This window comes from Miniopterus schreibersii (genome assembly GCF_964146895.1).
Source record: "Miniopterus schreibersii genome assembly, chromosome: X".
Classification (NCBI taxonomy): domain Eukaryota; kingdom Metazoa; phylum Chordata; class Mammalia; order Chiroptera; family Miniopteridae; genus Miniopterus; species Miniopterus schreibersii.
This window is the reverse complement of record NC_138104.1, coordinates 10,338,656-10,361,725: the sequence shown is the minus strand read 5'-3', so window position 1 is coordinate 10,361,725 and position 23,070 is coordinate 10,338,656. Positions and strand designations below refer to the sequence as shown.

Here is a 23,070-nt window from a genome sequence, read left to right as displayed (position 1 = left end):
AGAACTCAGTTTTGGATTTAGAAGGGAGGGAAAAACAAAGCTGAGAATTATTAATAGCCTTCATTCTGTTTAGAATAGAGCCCATCCCCGTCTAAGGCTGCATCTGTTGGATATACTCATTGAGAATTTTTCTGCACCATGTCAGGCCACGTTTCTGGTCATGAGTAGTGGCTGCGAGCCTTGCCTTTCTTTACCCTGTAACCTTGCCTTTCTTGATCTTTGCCTTTCTTTTTTTATTTTTCCAGGTTCATAATTTATTGTATAAATTGAGTATCACATAATGAGTTGACATTAGCTTCTCCAGGCATGGGAAATTAACAGATGAGGTACAGTTTAGAATCCTTTTATGTTGCTTTCACAGCTGGAGTTTTTTTAGGCCTTAACTTGACGTATAAAACCAGCAAAGCAATGCCTCCATATGTGGCCAGTACACAATTCATTCTACCCATGAGACTATAAGAGTTGAAATATTTTTTGATACCAGTGAATTGGAATTGGGCATCAGTTTCTGGACCTGCCCTGATTTCAATCTTGCAAAAAGCACGAATTCCGCAGGCTGTGTCCTTCAACGTACGGAGCTACCCCTCCGATCTTTGCCTTTCTTGATCCTGTAGACCCGAGTTATCTCTGGGACAGAAGGAGAGGCGGTGGACTGCATTCTAGAAAGTGTCTGCTTTAATGTTTGGTTGTGGAATTTTCCACTTCCCAGCGATGACAGTGTTGTTGAGGCAGGTGAAATGGGTTCAGGAAGGGCAGATGTGTATGCCGCTCCTATTTTAGGTTGTATATCCATTTGCTCAGGTACATTAGAACTAACCTTTTGCCTGCTACTCTCTTCTTGGATACCAAGAAGAGGGGAGTGGGGAGAAGAGCCGTTAGAAGCTTATTTACACAGTTCAGGTGAGAGCACAAATGGGAAAGGTTATTTGAAGTAAGGGAGTGGAGCAAGGTGCAGAGTTGGAGGCAAATACATTCAGATGTTTTGAAAAACGGAGTAGGCCTTTGGCAGATGACTCTCCTACAAAGGATCAGAAAGGCTGTGGTGTGGGGACTTGGTATTCCAGTTGCCAGCCTGAGAAGTGTTCTTATTCTTCCTTCCATCCATTAGAAGGCTGATTTCAGTTGCTTGGCACCTGGCCAAATTCTACACCTGGATCTAAAGTGTGCTTTTTGTTTCCCCAGCCCTAGATTCCATTCACGGAGTCAAGATGGCCCTTTTCAAGCCCATAAGAATCCCCTATAGGTATTGGGCCTCATCCCCAGAGTTTGGGATTCATTAGGTCTGCAGTGGACCTGAGAATCTGCATTTCTAACAAGTTCCCAGGTGATGCTGATGCTGCTGGTTTGGGGATCACACTTTGAGAACCACTGATCTAGTGAGATGATTCTTAACCTTAGCTGTGTAGTGGAATTACTTGGTGATTCCAAAACTACTGACATTTGGGTCACACACCAAGAGATTCCACTGTCATTAGTCTGGGGTGTGACCTATGCATCTGGAGTTTTAAAAGTTCCTCAGGCGATTCAAATATTTGAATACTTTAATGTCAGCCAAGGAAAGCTGAGTTCAGATTTCTGATCTTGACAACTGTAAGCTAATCAATTTGTGTGTATGTGTTTTTAATCTTCACCTGAGGATGTTTTTTCCATTGTTTTTCAGAGAGAGTGGAAGGGAGAAGGAGAGAGAGACAGAGGGAGAAACATCGATGTGAGAGAGACACATCGATTGGTTGCCTCCTACATGCACCCCTACCGGGGCGAGGGATTGAGCCTACAACCGAGGTATGTGCCATTGACCAGAAATGAACCTGAGACCTTTCAGTCCAAGGGCTGATGATCTAACCACTAAGCCAAACCAGCTAGGGCCAATTTGTGTTGTTTTAAATGCTAAATTTGTGGTAATTTGTTAGAACAGTAGTAGGAACTAATAAACTGAGCTAAAGTGTTAATGTGAGGAGACAGTTCAAAAACTAGGTCCTGATTATATTGCTGCTCGGCAGTGCCTACTGCCTGAGACATTTGGTTGCAATACTACAAAGGTTCCTACTTAGCCAGGAAACAGCAGCTTGAAGGCCTAAGATGCCAAAACGCCAATGACCAGAAAGCCCAGCAGAGGGCAGGCACTCTGCAGGGAGAAAGCAGTCCTTGGAAAGCCTTTGATCCCATCCAGCTATATAAACAGGCAGGCCTCTAAAAGGAAAGATCCGTCTAGGTGCTTCTGAGTTGCTGTGATCGTGTTGCATCTTAGCCAAGCCTTTCTGCAGGCCAGAGGAGCATGGTGAGTATGGAAACCTTTTCATTGGCCACTCCGGGCTCAGACCCTTTTTGCTCCTTTTATTTATTTATATTGTTGGGCCAGTACTTTGAAATCCTTCCCTCCCCTGCAGAGTAGGAGTTGGGTAATGAGGCATAGACATTTTTGGTTCATTACCATGGCTTATGGGGTGGGGTGAGGTGAGAGTAGAAAATATATAGTCAATGAATACTTCTCGCTTTTTCACTGAAAGTCTTTCTCGAAGGCTATTCATCAAAAAAGACTGAGCTGAAGGGGTCATGCTAGCCTGCATTGCACACTGCAGCCCTCTGTCTCTCAGACAGCCATTTCCAACTTTTCCCTGAGGAAGAGCTGGGGGTAAGATTTGGAGGGGGGTTTGAAACAATTTGAGGGTTGTAACAATGGCTGGGGGTATTTGGAACCTGAGAAGGTTATTAATATTAGTAACACCTACCTCTTATCAGACAAACTCTACATGTATGATATCATTTAATTTCACAACATTCCTGTGAAGTGATATTATCATCAATGCACAAAGAAATTATTGAGGCCAACTAAATTGACCAACGTTTTACAGTTAGCAAATGGTGGGACTGGGATTTGAACTCAAACCTGTCAAGCCTCAGAGTCTATATTCTTCTGACTTGCTACCTGTTCTCTCCAGAAGGTAAGTTGCTGAACAAAGAGAGAATGAAATATGTGTGGCATCATCCTACAGCTTTGAAAACCTGCCTTCAGCCTCTCAAGGGATGCCAACCCCCAGCACACACAAGAAGAATGCTGCCAGCCAACATGTCACCTGCCTCTATAGCTTTCCCCAAATCTGCTTTCTACCCCAGGGTCTCTCTGACCTTCAGTAGTCAGAATTAAACAATTCCTTATCTGGTTCCAATAGCATTTCACTCATACCTTTATTATGACACTCATCACTTTCTATTACATTTATTCATATGTGGCAACATATCAGGCAACATTGTGAGCCGGTCAAGTGTAGGGACTGGGTCTTGTGGTCTTGTTCACTGTGGTATCACCAGCGTCTAGCCCAGCACCTGAGCACTTACAAACACAGTATATGCCTTTATGTTGGCATCATGTGTGTTCCTATTTATTTTTTAAATGTATGTTTTAGCTTAAAAAAAAAATACCAACATGGAACATCACCTCCTTTGCTATCATCCTGAGGCAAAACACCATCATCTCTTGCCTGAATTATTGCAGAGCTTCCTAACTAATCTTCCTGCTTCTACCCTAGGTGCCCCATCTGCTCTCCCTGCCTTTCCAGTCTGCAGCCAAGGTGATCCTGCTAAAAGGTAAGTCAGAATAAAATCCTTTGGTGGTTTCTTGCCTCACATTGAGCAAAATCCAAAGTTTCTACTCAACATGGCCCTGCCTAATCTGCTCCTCTGTCCCCACTTATTCTGTGGCTTAGGATGCAGACTCTGGAGTGATAATACCTGGGTTCAATTCCTGGCTCTACCATTTACCAGCTGTGTGGCCTTGGGCAAGTGAATTAACCTCTCTGTGCCTCAGTTTCATCTGCAAAATGGGGACAATAGTATCTATCTTATAGGGTTGTTGTAAGAAGTAAATGAGTTAATGTATGTAAAGTACTTAGAACAATGGTATACATGTAGGGTACTAAATCAGATTTTGTTAAATAAATGTCTCCTATCATTCTTCTCCTGGCCTGCTCCTCCTCTCCAGCCACTCTGGCTTCCTTGTTGTTTTTCAGACACACTCCTGCCTCAGGACCTTTGCACTTATTGTTCCCTCTGCTGGGAACACTCTTCTCCTAGATACCCCATGACTTGCTCCCCATCTTCTTGCAGGTCTCTGCCTCCATGTCACTTTATCAGGGAAGCCTTCTTTAATCAATCACCCTTTATAAATAGCAACATTCTGTCACTGTCTGTCCCCTTACCCTGCTTTGTTTTTCCTTCATACCACTTATCAACATTGAATATATACTTTTATGTTTATTTGCCTTTTTCCCAACAAGAATGTAAACTCCAAGAGGACAGGAACTCTGCTTGCCTTGTTTACTGTTATAACCCCAGCACCTAGAACAGTGTCTAGCATATAACAGCTGTTAAATAGATATTTGAATGAATGAAAGACAAAAGTGCTAATATAAAGGTCATGATCTCTCTGCCAAGATAACATGGCAATAAAAATGTAAGCAATATCTGGATAAAGGTAAGAAAATTCTAACAATATAGAAAGGAAAGAAAAGCCTCTCTCCCCCTGTACTCATCTGTTTTCCTAAAGGTAACTCCAGTTTTGTGTATTTTCAATTTCATTAACCAGTAAGTGTATTGGTTGCTTGCTATGTGTGCAGGAAAATGTTTGAGGTCTGAGGTGCTGAGGGCTTAAAAATGCAGAGCCTTTACCTTCTAGGATCTTATAGTCTTTCTGGGGGGAGAACATAAAAGAACTGTGATGTGCTGCAGAGTTCCAAAGTGGGAACCATCACTGTGGGCTGGTAAGGCGAGGAAAGGTTTTCTGCTTGAGTGATGCCTTGATGGGAGTTTGGAGCTGGGGCAGGTTTCATTCCGTGAGAGGACAGTGGCCCCGGGGTATGGGGCTATCTCAGCAGAGGTGTCTAGTTTACACAATGAAAGGGGCCCTTAAGTGAATGAATAGAATTAGAGTATGGCTGAAGTTGAAGCTTCCTGTTGGAGACCAGTGGGAGGAAAGGCTGGAGAATAGGGACTGGGGCAGGTATAAGAGTACTGAAAGAGTTAGGAGGCATGAGATAATGACTCAGAACAGAAGAACTATGAAGTGGTCTAGCCTCAATTCTCATTTCACAGTGGCCTGAGTAATCCAACCAGATAATGCTGCATCTGCAGGGGCTACTTCAACCATACAACTAAGCAACCTAAGATCTCTAGGAGCAGATAAAACCCACATGCAATCTGTCACTGTTTAGTTTTCATTGCTAAGATAATTCTACAAAGTTAATGAATAGCTGGGTTAGAGTGGGGAGGAGCAGAGAATGAATGAAGCCTCTGTTCTGCTTCTTGACAGGACACTGAGTACATGGCGAGCCATTGAGGGTATAGTTGTCATCATCACCATCATCATCAAAGTGCTTTTATGAAGGGCTTAGACCTAGGTCTGCACAGAACTACACAGCTCTGGACCTTCACTTTTAGACGATGCATGGTTTGAGACCAGGTATTGATGTGGACACATGCAAGATGGATTAAAATCTTCAGTATGGCTTAAATCACACATTATATGCCACCATCCCTTTATGGGTTCTTGATTATTTCTGGTATGAAATGTATCAAGTAAATATATCTAGAATATTATTAGCTCCTTGAGGGCAGAGAACCTACGTTACACTCCAGTCTACAGACTTGCTGTATAGGACAAATATAGGTGCTCCGTAAGGACTGATTAAATCAACCAGAACCCCTGGGTAGAGGCAGAGTACCTTTCAAGCTAATTAATTCCTTTGAACCTGTTTCTTCCTCTATAAAACGGGGATGGCAATATAGACTTTATGGGGTTATTGTGAGGCTAGAGGGGTCAGTGCATGCAAATTGCTTTGCACATAACCTAGCATTATCCGCTCAAGTGTTAGGTATTAATTTAACAATATTAACTTCTGCCTTCTGCTTAAGTAGGAGAGAGAGACTATAGAAAAGGGTGAGTAGAGCAACTCTCACACAAAACTGGGTATTCAAGTAAGCCTATAGGGGCTGACTGGTCAGTTATCTATTCACTGGAATTGAGGGATAAAGAGGATTTACCTTCTCACATATCTTCTTTACTTTCCTGCGGTAACTCCTGAACAGGGATGCTTTGATGGGTGTGTGTGTGAGCGACTGGTCAGCGTGGGGATTTGAACTGCGAGCGAAGGCTGGGACTACACTCGTTATAGCAGGCACCTTTTTCAAGTCTTCATTCAACAAACATTTATAGTTAGCCCCGTCGCTGCCCGGGGTCGTGCAGGAACTGGGGTTTTGTAGCAGACCAGGCTCTCATCCCCGCCCCGTTTCACAGAGGGAGGGAGAATTCTCGGGAAGCGCTAACTCGAACCGAAGCGTAAAGCCGCTTCCTGCGCTAGTGCGCAGGCGCCGTGCCCCGGCGCGGAGGGGCGGGGCGCGTTCGGAGCAGCCGCAATCTTCCGGCGCAGCGTGAGCGCCTCACAGTCCAATGGGAGCGCGGCGCCAGAGCCGCGCGTGCGCCCTGCAGCCGCCGCGGTAGTGGATGCCTCCATGCTGAGCGGGAAACCGCGGAGATGAAGTAAGGCCTCAGCTTCTCTCTGAGGAGGGGGGCGGTGGGGGCCGGTTGGGGATGGGCCGCCGGGGGTGACCCACGGGGTTGGGGTAGTAGAGCGCCTGCCCGGCTTAGGGGCGGGAGCGGCTCACTTTCTAGAAAACCAGTCCCCCAGTTTTGCTGTCCCTTACCCTCGGTCAGGCCGCACTTACTTGTCCACTTTTCCGCCCGCTGTGCAGCCCTTTAACTAAAGTGAAGCTGATCAACGAGCTGAATGAGCGAGAGGTCCAGCTTGGGGTGGCGGAGGAGGTGTCCTGGCACTCCGAGTACAAAGACAGCGCCTGGATCTTCCTGGGTGAGGTTCCCAGCTTTCTCCAGCTGTGCTCCTCCTTCTCTGCTGCCCTGCTTCCTAACATCGTTTGCTCTCTGGGCCAAATCAGTGCTTATAGTTACCGTCTGCCTTTCACTGTACTAAGAGTCTTGCCAACTTGTTTCTCGGACCGTTATTGTTATTTGTATAGTTTAAAAAATTTTTCAATTACAGTTGCCATACAATGTTATGTTAGTTTTAGGTGTACAACATAGTGATTAGATATTTATATAACTTACAAAGGGATCACCCCATTAAGCCTGGGATCTATCCGACACCATACTTAGTTATTACAATATTATTGACTATGTTCTCTATGCTATATTTACATCCCCATTACTATTCTGTAGTTACCAATTTGTACTTCTTAATTCCTTTACCTTTTTCACCTATACCCCCCCAACTCCCCCTCCTCTGGCAACCATCAGTCTGTTCTCTGTATCTATGAGTCTGTTTCTGTTTTGTTTGCCCATTTATTTTGTTTTTTAGATTCCACATATAAGTGAAATCTTATAGTGTTTGTCTTTCTCTGTCTCAGACCATTATTATCATTCCCTTTCCCCCATTATACAGCTGAGTAAACTGAGGCACTGAGAAGTTAATGGACTTTTTAAAGTCACATAGCTAGTAAGTGGAACAGCCAGAACTACAGGATTCTACAATTAATAGTCTTAGCTGTTCTCTCATATTACTGCTAATTCCCCCCCACCCCAATCCCCTTCATTCAGAATTCATTTTCCTCACCTGATTAGCTCCTGCCTTCTATGTTCATATCACTATCTCTATATTCACTTTGTGTCACATCCAGTAATTTGACAGTTTGTTCAAAGAGGCGATTGCTCCAGTCACGGTGCTAAGCACTTTACATTCATTGTTTTATTTAATTCTTATAACAGCTCTGTGAGGTAAGTACTAGTATCCCCACCTTACAGACAAGGAAGGAAACATTTGCAGGGGAATTTATTTCCTATGAAATGCTTAACCATTGTCTTTGTAATCCTAAGTCTATGTGAGGTGGAGTTAATATTTGCACATTTAAACTGATTTTGGATCTTAGTGGTGAATTTGTGAGTAAGGAGCAGATGAGTTCAAGATATGTTTGTGGAAGCAGAGTTTTATCCTGGAAGCAGTTTTCTTTGTTCATAAGAGTTTAGGTGTGAGGAGGATTAGTTTGGTTAGTGGTGACTTAGACCTTTCCACTCAGTCACTCCTTTTTCTGTGCTACTGTTGCAGTTGTATATGTGCTTCTGTCATTGCATCAAACTGAGTTCTCTGAGGGCAGGCCCTGTGACTTACTCTTTTTCACACCCTCAGTGCCTGGCCTAGTGCATGGTATGTAACAGGCATTTGGTAAATGTTTGTTGAACTGAAATGTGGTTTTCTCTTCTAGGAGGACTTCCATATGAACTAACTGAAGGGGACATCATCTGTGTGTTCTCACAGTAAGTCCTCTTTCATTTCCTGCCTTCTGGGCTGTCAGAGTAGTTTACTTCCATAATGCCTTTTTGTGGCATCACAAAAGCCATTTATTTTAATTTGAGGTTAACTGGCCTGCCTGCATAGGGAGGGCTGGAGCTCCTACTCTAGTCTAGCTCAGTCACAAGACATGGTTCTAGAACTCTCCCAATATGGAAAAATCCAAGAAGTTGGATGTTTTAGGAGGCTGTCGGGGATTCCAGTCTCCTTTTACTGCTTTTTCAGTGGGGCTTGTTCAGTGTGGGCCTACGTTGGAACAGACTGCAACTCCCAGGAAGATACTATGTTGGCCCATCTCCTCAGCCTCCTATAAACTAGGGTTAATTCATGATCACAGGGTCCTTCTGACCCACACCTTGTAGAATTAGGGCAACGCGCAGAGGAATTGGTGAAAAAAAGCAAAAGGTTTAGGCAGTAGTTTGCTTTCTTTGTTTCTAGGTGAGTAGAGTCGATGTCTTTACCCAGAGGCTGAGAATCACAGGTTGATGAGGAACACGAATGAATAGGAGAACCTAATGTTCTTTTTTCTGTGAGATAATAGCAGCAGCACTGGGTAGGAGAGGGTCTTGGCAGCTCACACTGGTAGTGGCAGCTGGTATGAGAGGGGCTGGGCACAACCCCAGAGCTACACAGAGTGATTAGACAGTCCATAGGGCCCGAGGGCCTTGGCAGCTCACGGGAGCAGAGGACCACAGCCCCTGGGTTGTGTAGGTATCAGGGGCAGAGGACTGTTGCAGAGAAGCTGGATAGCATGGACAAGCAGAGGACCATGGCAAACAGGATGTAGCAAGCAAACACAGCCAGCACACCCTGGCAGAGACATTGCCATGGCAGGGGATGGCTGGTGCTGTCCCATAGGCAGAAGACCCTGGCTGAGTGGGTTGGGCAGCATACAGGGCAGAAGGCCATGAGAAAGAAATCGGGCAATACACGTGAGAGGGCCATGATGGAGGGCCTGGGCGGACGCACAGGCAGAGAGAGGGTCATGGCAGGGATAGAGGTTGCCTCCTACAACTTCTGGGCTTCAGGAAGTCCACAGCAAGTGCAGCCTATAATTTCCACCCCTTCATGGTACCCCTGCTTGCTCCAGCCTTCCGTCTAGGAGCCGTTTTTGTCTTATTTGCATTGAGTAGTGATCAGCTAGTGTGTGAGTTTATTTTAATTCTCTGTTACGCTACGCACATTGCACTCCATGAAGATTGCCTTTGTCACTGATAACTGGCTTTCAAAAAATAGTTTGTTTTCTGATCATCAAGGTATTATCAATATCAATATCATAGAACTTTTGATATCATTGATATCAATATCAATTATCAGTATCATAGAACTTTTTTTAAAAATCCTCACTCGATATTTTTTCCATTGATTTTTAGAGAGAGGGAGAGAGGAGAGAGGAAAGAGAGAGAGACAAACAGAGAGAGAAACATCATTGTGAGACAGACACATCGATTGGTTGCCTCCCGCACTTGTCCCTACTGGAGATCGAACCTGTAACCGAAGTACATGCCCTTGACCAGGAATTGAACTCGAGACCCTTTGGTCCACAGGCCAGTGCTCTAACCACTGAGCCAAACTGGTCAGGGCCGTTATAGAACTTTTGGTGAAAAGAAAAGGTATAAAGAAGAAAATAGAATATACTTTAAGGAAAAACTGTTAACAATTTGCTGTACTTCTTTATCATCTTTTGAAAATTGCTGGGCATAATTTCCAATATTTACTGTTATAAATTATGCTGCCATGTTCATTGTGGTATCTGCATCTTTGTATGCATTCCTGATAGTTTCCTTGGTGAAATTACTGGATCCATGTGTTAGCATTTTTAAGATGTTTTATAAACATTGCTCTGTTACTCTCTGAAAAAGTTATATCAATTTCCACTCTCACTAGAATGCCCATTTTTCTGACCCCTAATCAGCAAGCATTATCTTAAAAAATATTTGCCATATGGCTCCTCATTATTATTTTACTTTGCCTTTATTTCATCATCAGCGAGGAGTACATTTTCTCATAGATTTACAGGCCATTGTTATTTCTTTTGTTTTTGTCAATTGCCTATTCATATCCTTTGCCTGTCCTTTCTATTAGTGTGTTCCTCATTTTCTTATTGATTTTATAAGAGCCTTTCATGTAGTAAGGATATTAACTCTTTGTTCTAACAGTTTGTCATGTATCGTATTACTGTGGCCTTATTTTTTAAAAGTTTGATGTATTATACTACATTGCCATCATTATTACTTCTTGATGCTCATATTGTTCCAGTTGGATCTGTTAGGAGTCCCTTCAAGCCAGCTCCTATGTTCTATTTTTCTTTAACTTTTTCTTTTGAAATAATTTCAGGCTTAAAACTGAGAAGTTACAAAATAGTATAAAGAATACCATTATCCGTTTTACTCAGAGCCCCCAGATGTTAGCATTTTACCATATGTGCTTTATTGTTATTTCTCTCCACGTATACATATTATTTTTTTCTGAGCCATTTGAGAGTCAGATGCAGACATGATGCCCATTTATCCCTAAATTCTTCAATGTGTATTTCTCAAAAAACAAGGACATTCTCTTGTTTAATCTCGTATAGTGATCAAATTCAGGAAACCAACACTGATGCAGTATCACTATCTAAAGACTTTATTCCACTTCATCACTTATCCTGATAATGTCCTTTATAGCAAAAGGAAAAAAGTAGCTTACTTGTCCTTAATCTGTGATGTAAATTGCAGATAATATTTTCTCCTAATTTGCCACTTGTCTTTGCTTATTGTGATTTTCATGCTATGCAGAATTATTATTTTTATTTTTAGGCATTCATTTGTATGTTTAAATTATTTTATGGTAAAATGGACTTTTTAGGGGTATATGGTCCTATGAGTTTTAATACAAGTATAGATTTGTGTAATCACCTTAGACAGTTTTGCTCAGTAGTTAGAGCCTTGGCCCACGGACTGAAGGGTCCCAGGTTTGATTCCGGCCAAGGGCATGTACCTCGGTTGCAGGCTCGATCCCCAGCCCCAGTCAGGGCACTTGTGGGAGGCAATCAATCGATGTGTCTTTCTCACATCAGTGTTTCTCTCTCGCTCTCTCTCTCTCCCACTCTCTATGAAAAGCACTGGAAAAAATATCGTCAGGTGAGGATTAAAAAAAAAAAAGTATTTCTCCCTACCCAGTCATCTGTGTTCTTGTCTAGTGCTTGTATGGTTTCAGTTTTATGCATTGAAATCTCTGGTCCATTTAGAGTTATTCTGATGTGTGTGAGATATGGATCCAATTTCATGTTTTTTTCAGATGGCTATCTAGTTGTCCAGCAACGTTTATAAAGGTGCCCATATTTTCCCCAGCAAAGTGGAATGTCACCCTTATTATACATGATTTTTTCATACATACCTGAGTCTCTTTCTTGGTTTTCTTTTCTGTTCTATTCTGTCTGTCCCTTCATGTGCCAGTAAAACATGGATTAATCGTAGAAGCTTTTTAGTGTGTTTAATATCTGGGAGAATTACTTCTATTTATTGTTTTTTTTTTTAAAGTTTTCCCAGCTATTCTGTTCATTTTTCCATGAGGACTTTAGAATCAACTTATCTAGCTCCAGAGGGAAAAAAAACAACTTGTATTTTAAATTGGGATTACATTAAATTTCAGTATTAACTTTGGGGAAGATTTTTATATCTTTACGATGTTGACTCGTTCTATCAAAGAACAAGGGATGTCTTTATATTTGTTTAAGTCTATGTTTGTATCTTTCAGGAATTTTAAAAAGTTTTCTTTATATAGGTTTTATCCATTGATTATATCTTCTGAGTATTGCTTGTATGTAAGAGGATGATTTATTTTTGTTAACTTACTGAATTGTTATACTGTTTGTTTTTATCATTGTTTATCATTGATTCTCTTGGGTTTTCTATATATACTACTATATATCATCTTTAAAAAGAGATAGTTTTACTTTTTTAATTTCTTATATCTCTTTCTTCTAATTGCATTGGCCAATACCTACAATGTTAAATAGACTTAAATAGTTCCTGATCTTAGTTGAATCATCTCTAGTAATTTCTTTTTTTAAAGTCTATTTTTATTTTTTTAAATATGTTTTTTATTGATTTTATAGAGAGAAGAAGGGAGAGAGAGAGAGAAACATCGATGTGAAAGGGAAGCATTGATAAGCTGCCTCCTGCGCCCCCCTACTGGGGATTGAGTCCACAACCTGGGCACGTGCCCCGACCAGGAATCGAACTGGTGACCTTTTTGTGCATTGCACAGTGCTCAACCACCTGAGCCACACCGGCCAGGGCTCTAGTAATTTCTGTTAAATAAGATGCTAGATTCTGGGCCCAGGTGTATGTATTTGATCATGTTATGTAATGTATCCATCAATTCCCATTTTAATTTTATGACCTTATTTTTTAATTTGTGGTGCTTTAACTTATCTGGACTTTACCTTTGGATAAGGAGTAAGGGAGACTTTTATTAACTCTCATCTGCTTTCCTTAGATTTGCTTTCTTGGTTTTAGCTACATCCCATAAGTTTTAATATATATTATTCTCATTTTTATAATTTTCTAAATAGTCTGTCATTGACTTTTTCTTTATTTTGTTTCATTTTCTCTCTCATTCATTACCAGGAGAGTAGGTTGCACGTTCTAAGTTTACTTTGAATCCTGTGCTGTAGTCAGTTTTAATACATGCTTCATGGATTCTTGAGAAGAAATTGTCATCTTTTTATAAGATTCAAATATATCTCTATATCTACTAGTCTGACATTAATATTTGTTAACAATTTAATTGTTATATTTTAATTACGTTTATTTGTATTTATATTACATAATTATATATTAATTACCTTAATTCCCCTGACCTTATTTTCGTCAACTTTGTGTTATCAGTTTGAAGTGGTATGTTAAAATCTCTCATAACTTTCATTATATTTCTCTTTGTATTTCTAAGTTTTTTAATTAAAAAATTTTGATTTGTTAATTTATGCATAAAATTTCATGACTTATAGTTTTATTCTGTATTAGGACCTTTTTTGGGGCCTTGAATTCATCTTCAGTCTTAATATTACCACCCACGTTTTAATTGGGTGGTCTTGCCATATCCTTGTCTAAATTTTTATTTTTAACTTCTCTGTGTTATCTTGTTCTAGATATGTCTCCTGTACGGATTATAATATTTGAAGTTTATTTTGCCATGCAATCTGAAAGTTTTTGCATTTTAAATCAATAGTGTCTTTACTTTTTTATAAATAAATAGATATGGGGAGGTTGTTAACATTAATCTGGTGCGCGACAAGAAGACTGGGAAATCCAAAGGATTCTGTTTCCTCTGCTATGAAGACCAGAGGAGCACAATCCTGGCTGTTGACAATTTTAATGGGATCAAGGTGAGTTCGCTTACTAAGCAGGGTTTGGCTGGACTTTTACCATGTAGGGGTTTGGTTTCATTCCCACCTGATCTCCACAGGCTCAAGGACAGTACTGGTCATCTGAGTATGTTGTGAGGGTTGTAGAGGTGTGGGGACATACTGACCAACAAATGATCCCAGGAAATAGTTCCATTGGTTCATGACCCTTTCATCCTATCCCTTTTCCCCATCTCTTAACAACTGTCTCTCCAGGAGCATAGGTGCCATGCTCCCCCCCCCCCCCCCCCCGCCCCCCGCAGGCCTCTATTTCTCACCTTTTCCTCCTCACATTCCTCTCTTGTCTCTGGTGTATCGGAGAACAGGGACTAGCAAACACTGCTCTTCCATGCTGTCCTGTTAGGGAATTTGGGGCTCTATCATGGCCTCATGACCTAGGACATAGTTGTGTACGTCTGTTATATGTCTCTACTGACATAGCAATCAATACTGGGCCCTGGACAGTCTCTGGGTAAAATATGATGACAGATTCTACAAAAGCAACTCATTCCAAAGTTTTCTCTCTTCTTTTTCCTCTAACCCCAACCCTTGTAAGTGAGACATTAGGCTGAGAAAAGGGGATAGGGCAAGTCAGGCTTATCTATGTTCCACATAGTCCCTGCGCTCATTTAGGAAAAGCACTGCAGTTGAACAAGCGTTGCCACAGGCTGGGAGTTGAATCCTGACTTGGAGAGTTTGTCACAGATTACACCAGTATCAGCTGGAGACTACAGGACAGGGCAGAGCAAGGTTCCAGGCTTGATTTTTAAGAGAGCCAGCAGTCAAAGGGAGTCACAATAAAGGGAAGGTTTTCAAAGATGTTTTGAAATGGGGAACAGGATAAATGACAAGCTGCTTAGGCCAAAGATAAGAATAAAAATCTGCTCTTGATCCTGGCCAGTGTTGCCCAGTGGTTGGAGTGTTGGCTCTTGAGTCAAAGTGTTTGATCCCTGGTCAAGGGCACGTACCTTCCGTTGCAGGTTCGATTCCTGGCCCTGGTTGGGGCACATGCGGGAGACAACCAGTTGATGTGTATCTTTGACATCAATGTCTCTCTCTCTCTCACCCCCCCCACCCCCCCTCCTCTTCCTCCGCCCTCCTTTCCACTCTGTAAAAAGCAATGGAAAAAATATCCTCAAGTGAGGATTAAAAAAAAATCTGCTCTTGTATCAGAGCTAGAAAAGCCAGATATTTTTCAAATTTCAGATGGCTTTGCCTATAGAATAAGTCTGTATCTGCCTGAATGTTTTTGTTTTAAGTGAGGGATTAATTTTTTTGTTGCTCACTTGGGGAGTGTGATTTCAGTGGAACTATGAGCCAGCTGGAGTGTGAGCCAGCTGTTCTAGTAGGGTGGGGATGGAACAAGGTGTGAGGACTTAAGAAAAAAAGACAGTGGTCTTTTCAGGACTGGATGAAATAACCAAGTGATTGAATATAGCCAGGAAAAAAACAAAGGACAAAATAAAACAACACAGTGGTCTTTCTAGATTCCTTCCCCCCTCCCAACTGTTGGTCTGCCTTGGCCTCACCCTAATTGCTGTGTCGAGGAAGCAGCTGTAGCATTGAGCTTGATTTCAGGAATTTTTTCTGGCTGCCATGGTATATTTCACTATAAATTACTGTTACAGATTGAAGGTAATTCACTGTGCATCTAAATTATGACACTTTTCTCAGCTGCTTGTGGGAAGAACTTCCCAGACTTTTTCACTTCATGCCATACATAAAACGTAAGATACTTGTATGGCACCCTGGGGTAAGCTGAGGAGGCTACCTAGTCCAACTGCCCCGTGAGCTCCAGCTGCCCCAGGCCCCACCTGGCTGTCCTGAGAGCTGAGCGAATAAATATCTTGGTATATGTGCTGTGACACACCAGTTGGGCAGGTCTGTTTTAGAGATTTTCCCAGAAATAGAATTAGCAGGAAGGTAATGGGTGTAGTTCAAACCATGGCTCTCTGCAGCTGGGTTCATATAGTATGATCACAGGGCAGTCTTTGCTGAAGCATTGCCTGTCTTCCTTAGATCAAAGGAAGAACTATCCGAGTAGATCATGTGTCTAACTATCGGACTCCTAAGGACTCAGAAGAAACAGATACTGTGACCAGAGAGCTCCAGGAAAAGGGCTGTGGGGCTCACACCCCCTCACCGAATTCATCTGAGGGCTCTGAAGATGAGAAACCCACCAAAAAACACAAAAAAGGTAAAGCCTTGGGACCTAAGAGAAGATTCTGAGTAGTGTTAGTGTTTGATCTTCCTAGCATTCACTGAGACTTGATAATCAGTTCTTAAGTATGGAGGGGGTCAAGGGGTAGGGAACCTTTAATTGGGAGAAAAGAGGTGGTATCAGCAGAAGGCTAATATTTTGGGCTACATTGTGTCCCTTAAAATTCATACGTTGAAGTCCTAACCACTGGTACCTCCAAAAATGACTGTATTTGGAAGTAGGATCTTTAAAGCGGTTATTAAGGGTGGGAATTGCCTTATACAGCTACTTGGCTTCTCAGAGGCACTTTTCTGGAAGGATAGACTATGGTCGCTTGATGCTACTGCCAAGGACACTTTCCTTCTGCATGTTCTCCATCTCCTCCATTTTCCTTTTCTCATTGATTGTGCCCCCCCCCCCTTTTTCCCCTCCAGACAAAAAGGAAAAAAAGAAAAGAAAGAAAGAAAAAGAGAAGACTGATCGGGAGGTACTGGCAGAGCAAAATAAGCCAGCCTCCTCTTCAACTGCCCGAAGCAAGACGATAAAGGAAAAGGACGACCCCGGCCCTAAAAAGCACAGTGGCAGGAACTCAGAGAGGGGTCAGAAGGCAGAGCCGAGGGAGGTTCGGAAGCGCCACCCCAGCTCCCCCGAGGTCAAGACAGCCTGCCGTGGGGGAGCAGAGGACCGGGAGAGGGAGCCGAAGAAGGAGAAGCCCAGGCACGAGCACAAGTCCTCAAGCAGGAGAGAAGAAAGAGAAGAAAAACACAGGGATCGGGACAGGGGTCGAAGCTCAGACACATATTCCAGCCGGCATGAGGGGCGTTCTGAGGGACATAGCCACCGAAGTAGAAGTAGGAGCCGAGACAGATCACATAGGCCTAAAAAGGCCCGGCACTCCCGAGACCTGGACCCCTCGGATCCCAGTGACCGCAGGCATCACTGAAGCAGCCTGGGCAGCCGCTCACTCGAATTGGAAATGAACTACATTCTAAAAATTCAGTCAAACTCAGTTATGCTTTTACCGTTTCTGTATGTAGAATCTCTGAGATTGCATTCTTTAATCCCTTGAGTTATTAGAGTTATTGAGAGAGCAGTAGTTTCAATAGCCGAATGTCCTGGAGTTTTGAGCAAAACCCATTGTCCCTGGGAATATGCTTGGCATTTATCTGAGTGTGTATCCTAAAATATGGCCCTTGACTTTATGACCCCAGTTAATGATGAAATGCCCAGGAAAGGGGAAATACCAGGTAATTCTAGAATTCTAGTCTTTGTGATAGATGTTTAGAACCCTTGCAGTGACCCCTCTGGTTGGCAGGGAGACCCATGGAGTAGAGAAGTGTGGCTTGACGGGGTTTAGACTGCTGGCTGTGAATGTGAAAATGATTCATTACATTAGCTCGCTCCCTCTCTACCCCTTCCTGTTTCTGAAAATTTAAAACAGCTTTTTCCTCTCTCCTGTTTTGGTTGGTATATGTCTCCGCATGTTTTTTTCCTTACAATTTATTTATTTACTTTTATTGAGGTGAAATTCATGTAACATAAAAGGAACCATTTTAAAGGGAACAATTCAGTGGCATGTAGCCCATTCAGTGTTGTAAAGCCACCAGCCCTGTCTAGTTCTAGAACATTCTCATTACCCCACTGTGAAACCCTGTACCCAGTAAACAGTTACTCCCCATTTCCTCCTCCTCGGGCCTGGCTACCACGACTGTGATTTCCATTTCTGTGAATTTACCTCTTCTGGACATTTCATGGGAATGGAGTCATACAGTATGTGGCCTTTTGTGTATGGTATCTTTCACTTAGTATGTTTTTAAGGTTCATCCATGTTGTCGCAAGTATCAGTACTTAATTCTTATTTATGGCTGAATAATATCTCCTTGTCTGGATATACCGCATTCTGTTTATCAATTCCTCAGTGGATGGACATCTGGGTTGGTTAGCCAGCTCTCTTTCTTTTCTTTGTAAAAAACTATTTATTGAATTAATTGGGGTGACATTGTTTAATAAAATTAAACAGGTTTCAGATATACAGTTCTACAATACAGCATCTGTATGGTGTGTTCACCACCCCAAGTCAAGTCTCCTTCCATCACCATTTATCACCATTTACCTTCTATCCCTCTCCCCCTTCCCTCTGGCAGTCACCATACTGTTGTCTGTATCCATAAGTCTTCCTTTTTTTTCTTTGCTTAATCCCTTCACCCTTCTCGCCCAGCCCCCAACCCCTTCCCCTGACAGCTGCCAGTCTGTTCTCTGTATCCAGGAGTCTGTCTCCACTTTGTTAGTTCATTTTGTTCATTAGAGTCCACATATAAGTGAAATCATATGGTACTTGTCTCTCTGAGCCAGCTCCCTTTCCGTGTTCCAGGCATACCAGGCTACTTCGAGGTTTAGTCTGCTTTTCGAGTAGCTGCTCTTGCTGAGATGGGTACACTTTGTCCCCTCATTGCATATCTGTCTGGTCTGCTTGGCAGTTCTACATTTTGAGAGTGTTGTCTTTCTGATTTAGCAGTTATTTCTAAGTTTGGTAGGAACTAGTTCACAGGATCTTAACACCCCTGCTGAATTATCAAAATTGAATTTTTGACCCTGCAAAATAGAGCACTAGAGCTTTAACAACGAATGCACTAAGTTAGGTTACCTGGTGTGTGAGTTTGGCTCCTAGATTAGATGTGCAAGAGGTTTTTTGGGGGGAAATGCCTAAGAGGGAAAATGGGGAGGGAGCTGAAGGAGTCTGGGAAAGCTGTAACACTGATATAAGTCTGACCTCTGGAGAAGAGAGGCAAGGAAGAGAGAAGGTTGGGTAGGAAAAGTCATATTGCTGTGGAGTTCTAAGAATGTTTCAGCAAGACCAGTGGTGAGTCCTTGAGCCAAAGTTGCCTGTCAGAGGAATCCTGCTAGATCAGCCTTGGTAAGCAGGGCTTTCATCAGCCATGTGACCACTCTGCTTGTGTGACCGTCAAGCCAGTTGTTTGGTACCCACTAATGAAGGCCCATTCACCTGGCTGAATCATTTTGTCTGCTTGGTGGTTTAGAGCCTCTTCCGTGGTGGATGCTCTTTGCTAGGGGTTATCATGTGATGCAGAAATCTTCACACTTTGCCTGCTCCCACATCTCAGTCCACAGCCTTTACATCAGACCTTGTCACTGATCTTCCAGCCCTTTTCCTTCCAGGCTAACTAGAAGGCCAGGCCATTCACTACTGCCCAGGAATCTGTATATTCTGTAGTCTCATGTTAGGCCACTTCTAAACCAAGTCAAGTGCACTGCTTGTGGTTCTGTCCATTGAAAACAATTTTTTCTCCACCCCTTATGGCTGTAATGCAGATACCATCCATCTACATTTTGAACTCACATACTGAGCTGACCCATCTGTAAACCGAGCTGAAGCTGATCTCTGTAATCTGGTCATACAGGAACCCCCAGATATATGAAAGGGGCTACCTCTCTGCGTCTTTTAGGTTTTCAGTAGTGGCACTGATCTGCTCCATCTCCCCTGGGATATTATTTATATATAGCAAGGAATATGCCTTACACAGTTGTGGGGGCTGGTTAAGCAAATTTCATATTTATAAGGCAGGCCGGCAGGCTGGAAACTCTTGGGCAGGAGCTGACACTGCAGTCCACAGGCAGAATTTCTGCAGGGAAATCTCAATTTTGCTCTTAAGGCCTTCAACTGATTGGATAAGGCCCACCCAAATTATCCAGGCTAATCTTAAAATCAACTGACTGTAGATGTTAATCACATCTACAAAATACAGCAACACCTGAATTTGTGTTTGACTAATTGGATGCTGTAGCCTAAGCCAACTTGGCACCAAAAAGTAACCATCACAATTTACTCTTGATGGTGGTAGGGGGGCAGTTTTAGAGGTTTCTGCTTGGTTTTCCTCATTGTGACAGCTTTTACCTCAGTGGTTGAGCATTGACCTAGGAACCTAGAGGTCACGGTTTGATTCCCAGTCAGAGCACATGGCTGCCTGGGCTCCATCCCCAGTGGGGGGCATGCAGGAGGCAGGTGATCAGTGACTCATCATTGATGTTTTTGTCTCTGTCTCCCTCTCTGTTCTCCCTGAAATCAATAAAAACATTTAAAAAAAATCCAAACCCAGTGCTTCCTTGTCTCCTGGCAATACCCTCCAGCTAATGGTTGCAGCTCTTCAGTGTCTACTCTTTATCAGGCCCAGGCACTTCCCCAGTCATGCTGTGCTGGGATTTAACCCTAGTTATCAGCCTAGTTAACAAGGAGAGGGGCATTGGTGGGTGGGAGGAGCAGCCTCTGCAGCGTCTTATCAGCACAGGGCAAGTGTAAGCTCTTACGAGGTAAGAGTGGCCCCCTTTGCTGAGAGCTGGGTGGGGGTGTCTACAGAGCTAAAACCATCAGGGAAGTCTGACCTGATGTTCCCACCCATGTTTCAGGGTCCCAGGATTTTCCAACCACATGAAGTCATGTGGCCCTGACTTCAGCAAAGCAGACCTGTGACCTTTTAAATACTGAGCATGTCCCTGGAGTTTTGCAACTCTATTAATAATGTCCTCTCATTGCTCAGCCGTGTCTGCTCCACCGCAAAGGGCCTCTTTGTAAACTCCACACAAGCCCACTGGCTCTCACACTTAGTCTTTAGCTACTTATTAACTGTCACCCGCTTCTCATTACCCTGCTGCAGGGCAGTATCCAGCCATCCCTACCGTCTCTGTAGACCTTATTCCTCCCATATTTTTCCAAAGTCTGAATCACCACTTCTGCAAGGCCAATCTGTTTTCCCAGGTTATCTCCCGAGAAATCTTTAGCAGTTGGACTGCAACCCTGTGCCTGGGACTATCCATGCCCCACACGCCCCTCAGGATAGTGTCCATTTTGTTCACCAGGCAATGACTGAAGCAGTCCCAGAACCCTATCTCATCACAGCCTTTTTTCTTGGACCACCACTGGCACCACTTGTGTTAGTTTGGGTTCTCCAAGAAGCAGATGTCAAGATGAGATTGGACATATTAGAGATTTATTAGGGAAAACACCTGTGAGGGAAAATGGGGAGGGGGCCAGAGGAGTCAGGGAGAGCTGTCAGACTAGATGCAAGCTTAACCCCTGTGGAGGACCAAAGGAAAGGGAGTGGATAGGAAGAGTCTTAAACTATGTGGTGCAATTCTAAGAACATTTTGGCAAAGCAAATGTATCCGTTGGGAGAGACAGCCCACCATGGACCCTGAGCATCCCTGCGCGTACTTGTTCAGGGTCTTTAAAGCAAGGCTTATCTGTCTCCTGATACTGAGCCATTTCTGTAGGGCAAGTTGACCAGTGTGACTAACATTTAACTGCTCGATCCCCAGGGGAGGGACACTGGTTTGTTTGCTCATTGCTCAAAAAGTCCGAGGCCCTTGACCCCACATTCCTCAGTGGTGTGATACATCCCACTGCATGGGTAGCATCCATCTGAGCCTGTTGCATGGCCCTGGGGGCCTTGGGGACAGGGCAACTGGCAAAACTACACTGATAATCATGCTGTTTGCTGCGTTGTAATAAATTGTCTTGTTCTAACCATTAAGTCTTACTGTCTGTTTCCTACACCTGTGAAGTAGTGTCAGGTCTATTCCGTGCTATCCTTTGTGAGGTTGGTGTTCTTCCCTGACAGCATCTCTGACCCAAAGTCGCCTGTTAGGGGAGTTCTGTGTCTTTTAGGAATGGCCTGTCTTAATATCTATGCCACATTTGGATGTTGGCCGAGAGCAGCCCGTGGGAAACACAGCCTTGGTGAAGACGCAGCGATAGTGGGTTCCAGCTGCAGCAGTGTTGGATTTTAGAGCTCAGCAGCTGTGTCCGTCAGTCACTTATGCTCCCTCTCCCTGCAATTCGAGATCTGAGAGGCACACAAACTCTTCACATTGGACCCAGCCTGAGACAATAAGCTAGCCAATGGTTTTAGCTGATCTTTGGGAACAGTGACTTGCCTGTTCCTTTCCTGGGTTCACTTCACAGAAGACAGTTGGAATTCATTGGTGGGCACATTCCCTGTGACCTCAAAGCTAAAAAGCCCCACTGAATGAAATGCTCCTTAAGAATGCTTCTTGGTTCTTGGCATATCAATATTTCCTTCATGTGGCCTAATTAACACCCTAATCTGTCTGTCTTTGCTCCTTTTAACCTGTTGAGATATATCTAATAAGTATCTGCTGTGGCAGTTTATGGACTCACTGAATCCTGAATTGCAAATAATCCCTGTCTGGTACAGGACGCCCCTTCTGTAAACATGTTCTGAAGATCCTTGAAAGGCATAACCTGGTCATTGTTAAATGGTATCTAGTGAAGCAGAAAGTGTTCCGCAATGTAATGTTACGACCAAAGAATAAAGTTAACTACTTCCTGATGCCTTTTATCTGAAATGTAAACTTAGAAGTCATAATTTTGAGTGTGATTATTTGCACTAGGACTTAACCTAGCATTCTACCTTTCCTAAACAAGTGAACCCTGATTTCTGTGTTACTGGACACTGTGTTGTAAAACAGATGATAAGAGCAGGTCATATTTTTTTCAGTAGGAAATAATCCACAATTACACTTGTGATAAGCATTTGGTATTCTATAAATTAAGTATGACCAACAGTATGCCATCAAAGATGTGTTGATCTCTAGATGAATCATTAAAAATATTGAAATTATGTGCAAGGTCCTATAAAGGGGCAAAACCATATGACACATGTTAAGTTACTTGAAAGTGTATGCTTGTCACACAGCTATGTAGCTGTTGTAATTGTATATTTAATTTAAGGCTGATATACTCTCTATAATGAACATCAGTCAAAAATTTGGTTACCTTTTGCCAGCATAGAATTTACAAGAGTACTTTGGGGATGACTGAAGATGACCTAGCCTCTTGAAAAAAGTCTGAACTAACACTTTCTCATGTCTCATAAGCTGAGGCGTTTGGTATCATTCCATTCACTTTAGGTTAGGGTTAGAATTGGCTTAGGGTGTGATGTGGATGACTATCATGATAATGTTTCTTTAAGAGAAAGGCATTTATTAGCAAGCAGCTAACAGCAGCAAAAAACCCCTCCATGATTATTAATTTAAATTTAAGTTCTTTGGGTTTTTATTAGTTCACCACATGATTGCTAAATCATAAGTATATT

At 42.8% G+C, this 23,070-nt stretch overlaps 1 protein-coding gene and 1 pseudogene across 2 annotated transcripts; one reads left to right on the top strand and one right to left on the bottom strand.

The window, feature by feature from the left end:
* Positions 1-289: 289 nt before the first annotated feature.
* Positions 290-2,555, bottom strand: LOC308551721 (ATP synthase membrane subunit K, mitochondrial pseudogene; annotated as a pseudogene). The gene is made up of 2 exons: positions 2,487-2,555; positions 290-578 (listed from the first exon to the last, which is right to left on the bottom strand). The product of its transcript is annotated as an ATP synthase membrane subunit K, mitochondrial pseudogene (transcript).
* RBMX2 (RNA binding motif protein X-linked 2) lies at positions 2,508-20,036 on the top strand. The gene is made up of 8 exons (XM_081126618.1): positions 2,508-2,632; positions 3,528-3,585; positions 6,290-6,532; positions 6,745-6,860; positions 8,266-8,317; positions 13,593-13,722; positions 15,760-15,937; positions 16,375-20,036. Exons 3-8 carry the CDS (start codon positions 6,528-6,530, stop codon positions 16,881-16,883), a joined length of 990 nt encoding a protein of 329 aa, XP_080982744.1. The 5' UTR covers positions 2,508-2,632; positions 3,528-3,585; positions 6,290-6,527; the 3' UTR covers positions 16,884-20,036.
* Positions 20,037-23,070: the final 3,034 nt, after the last annotated feature.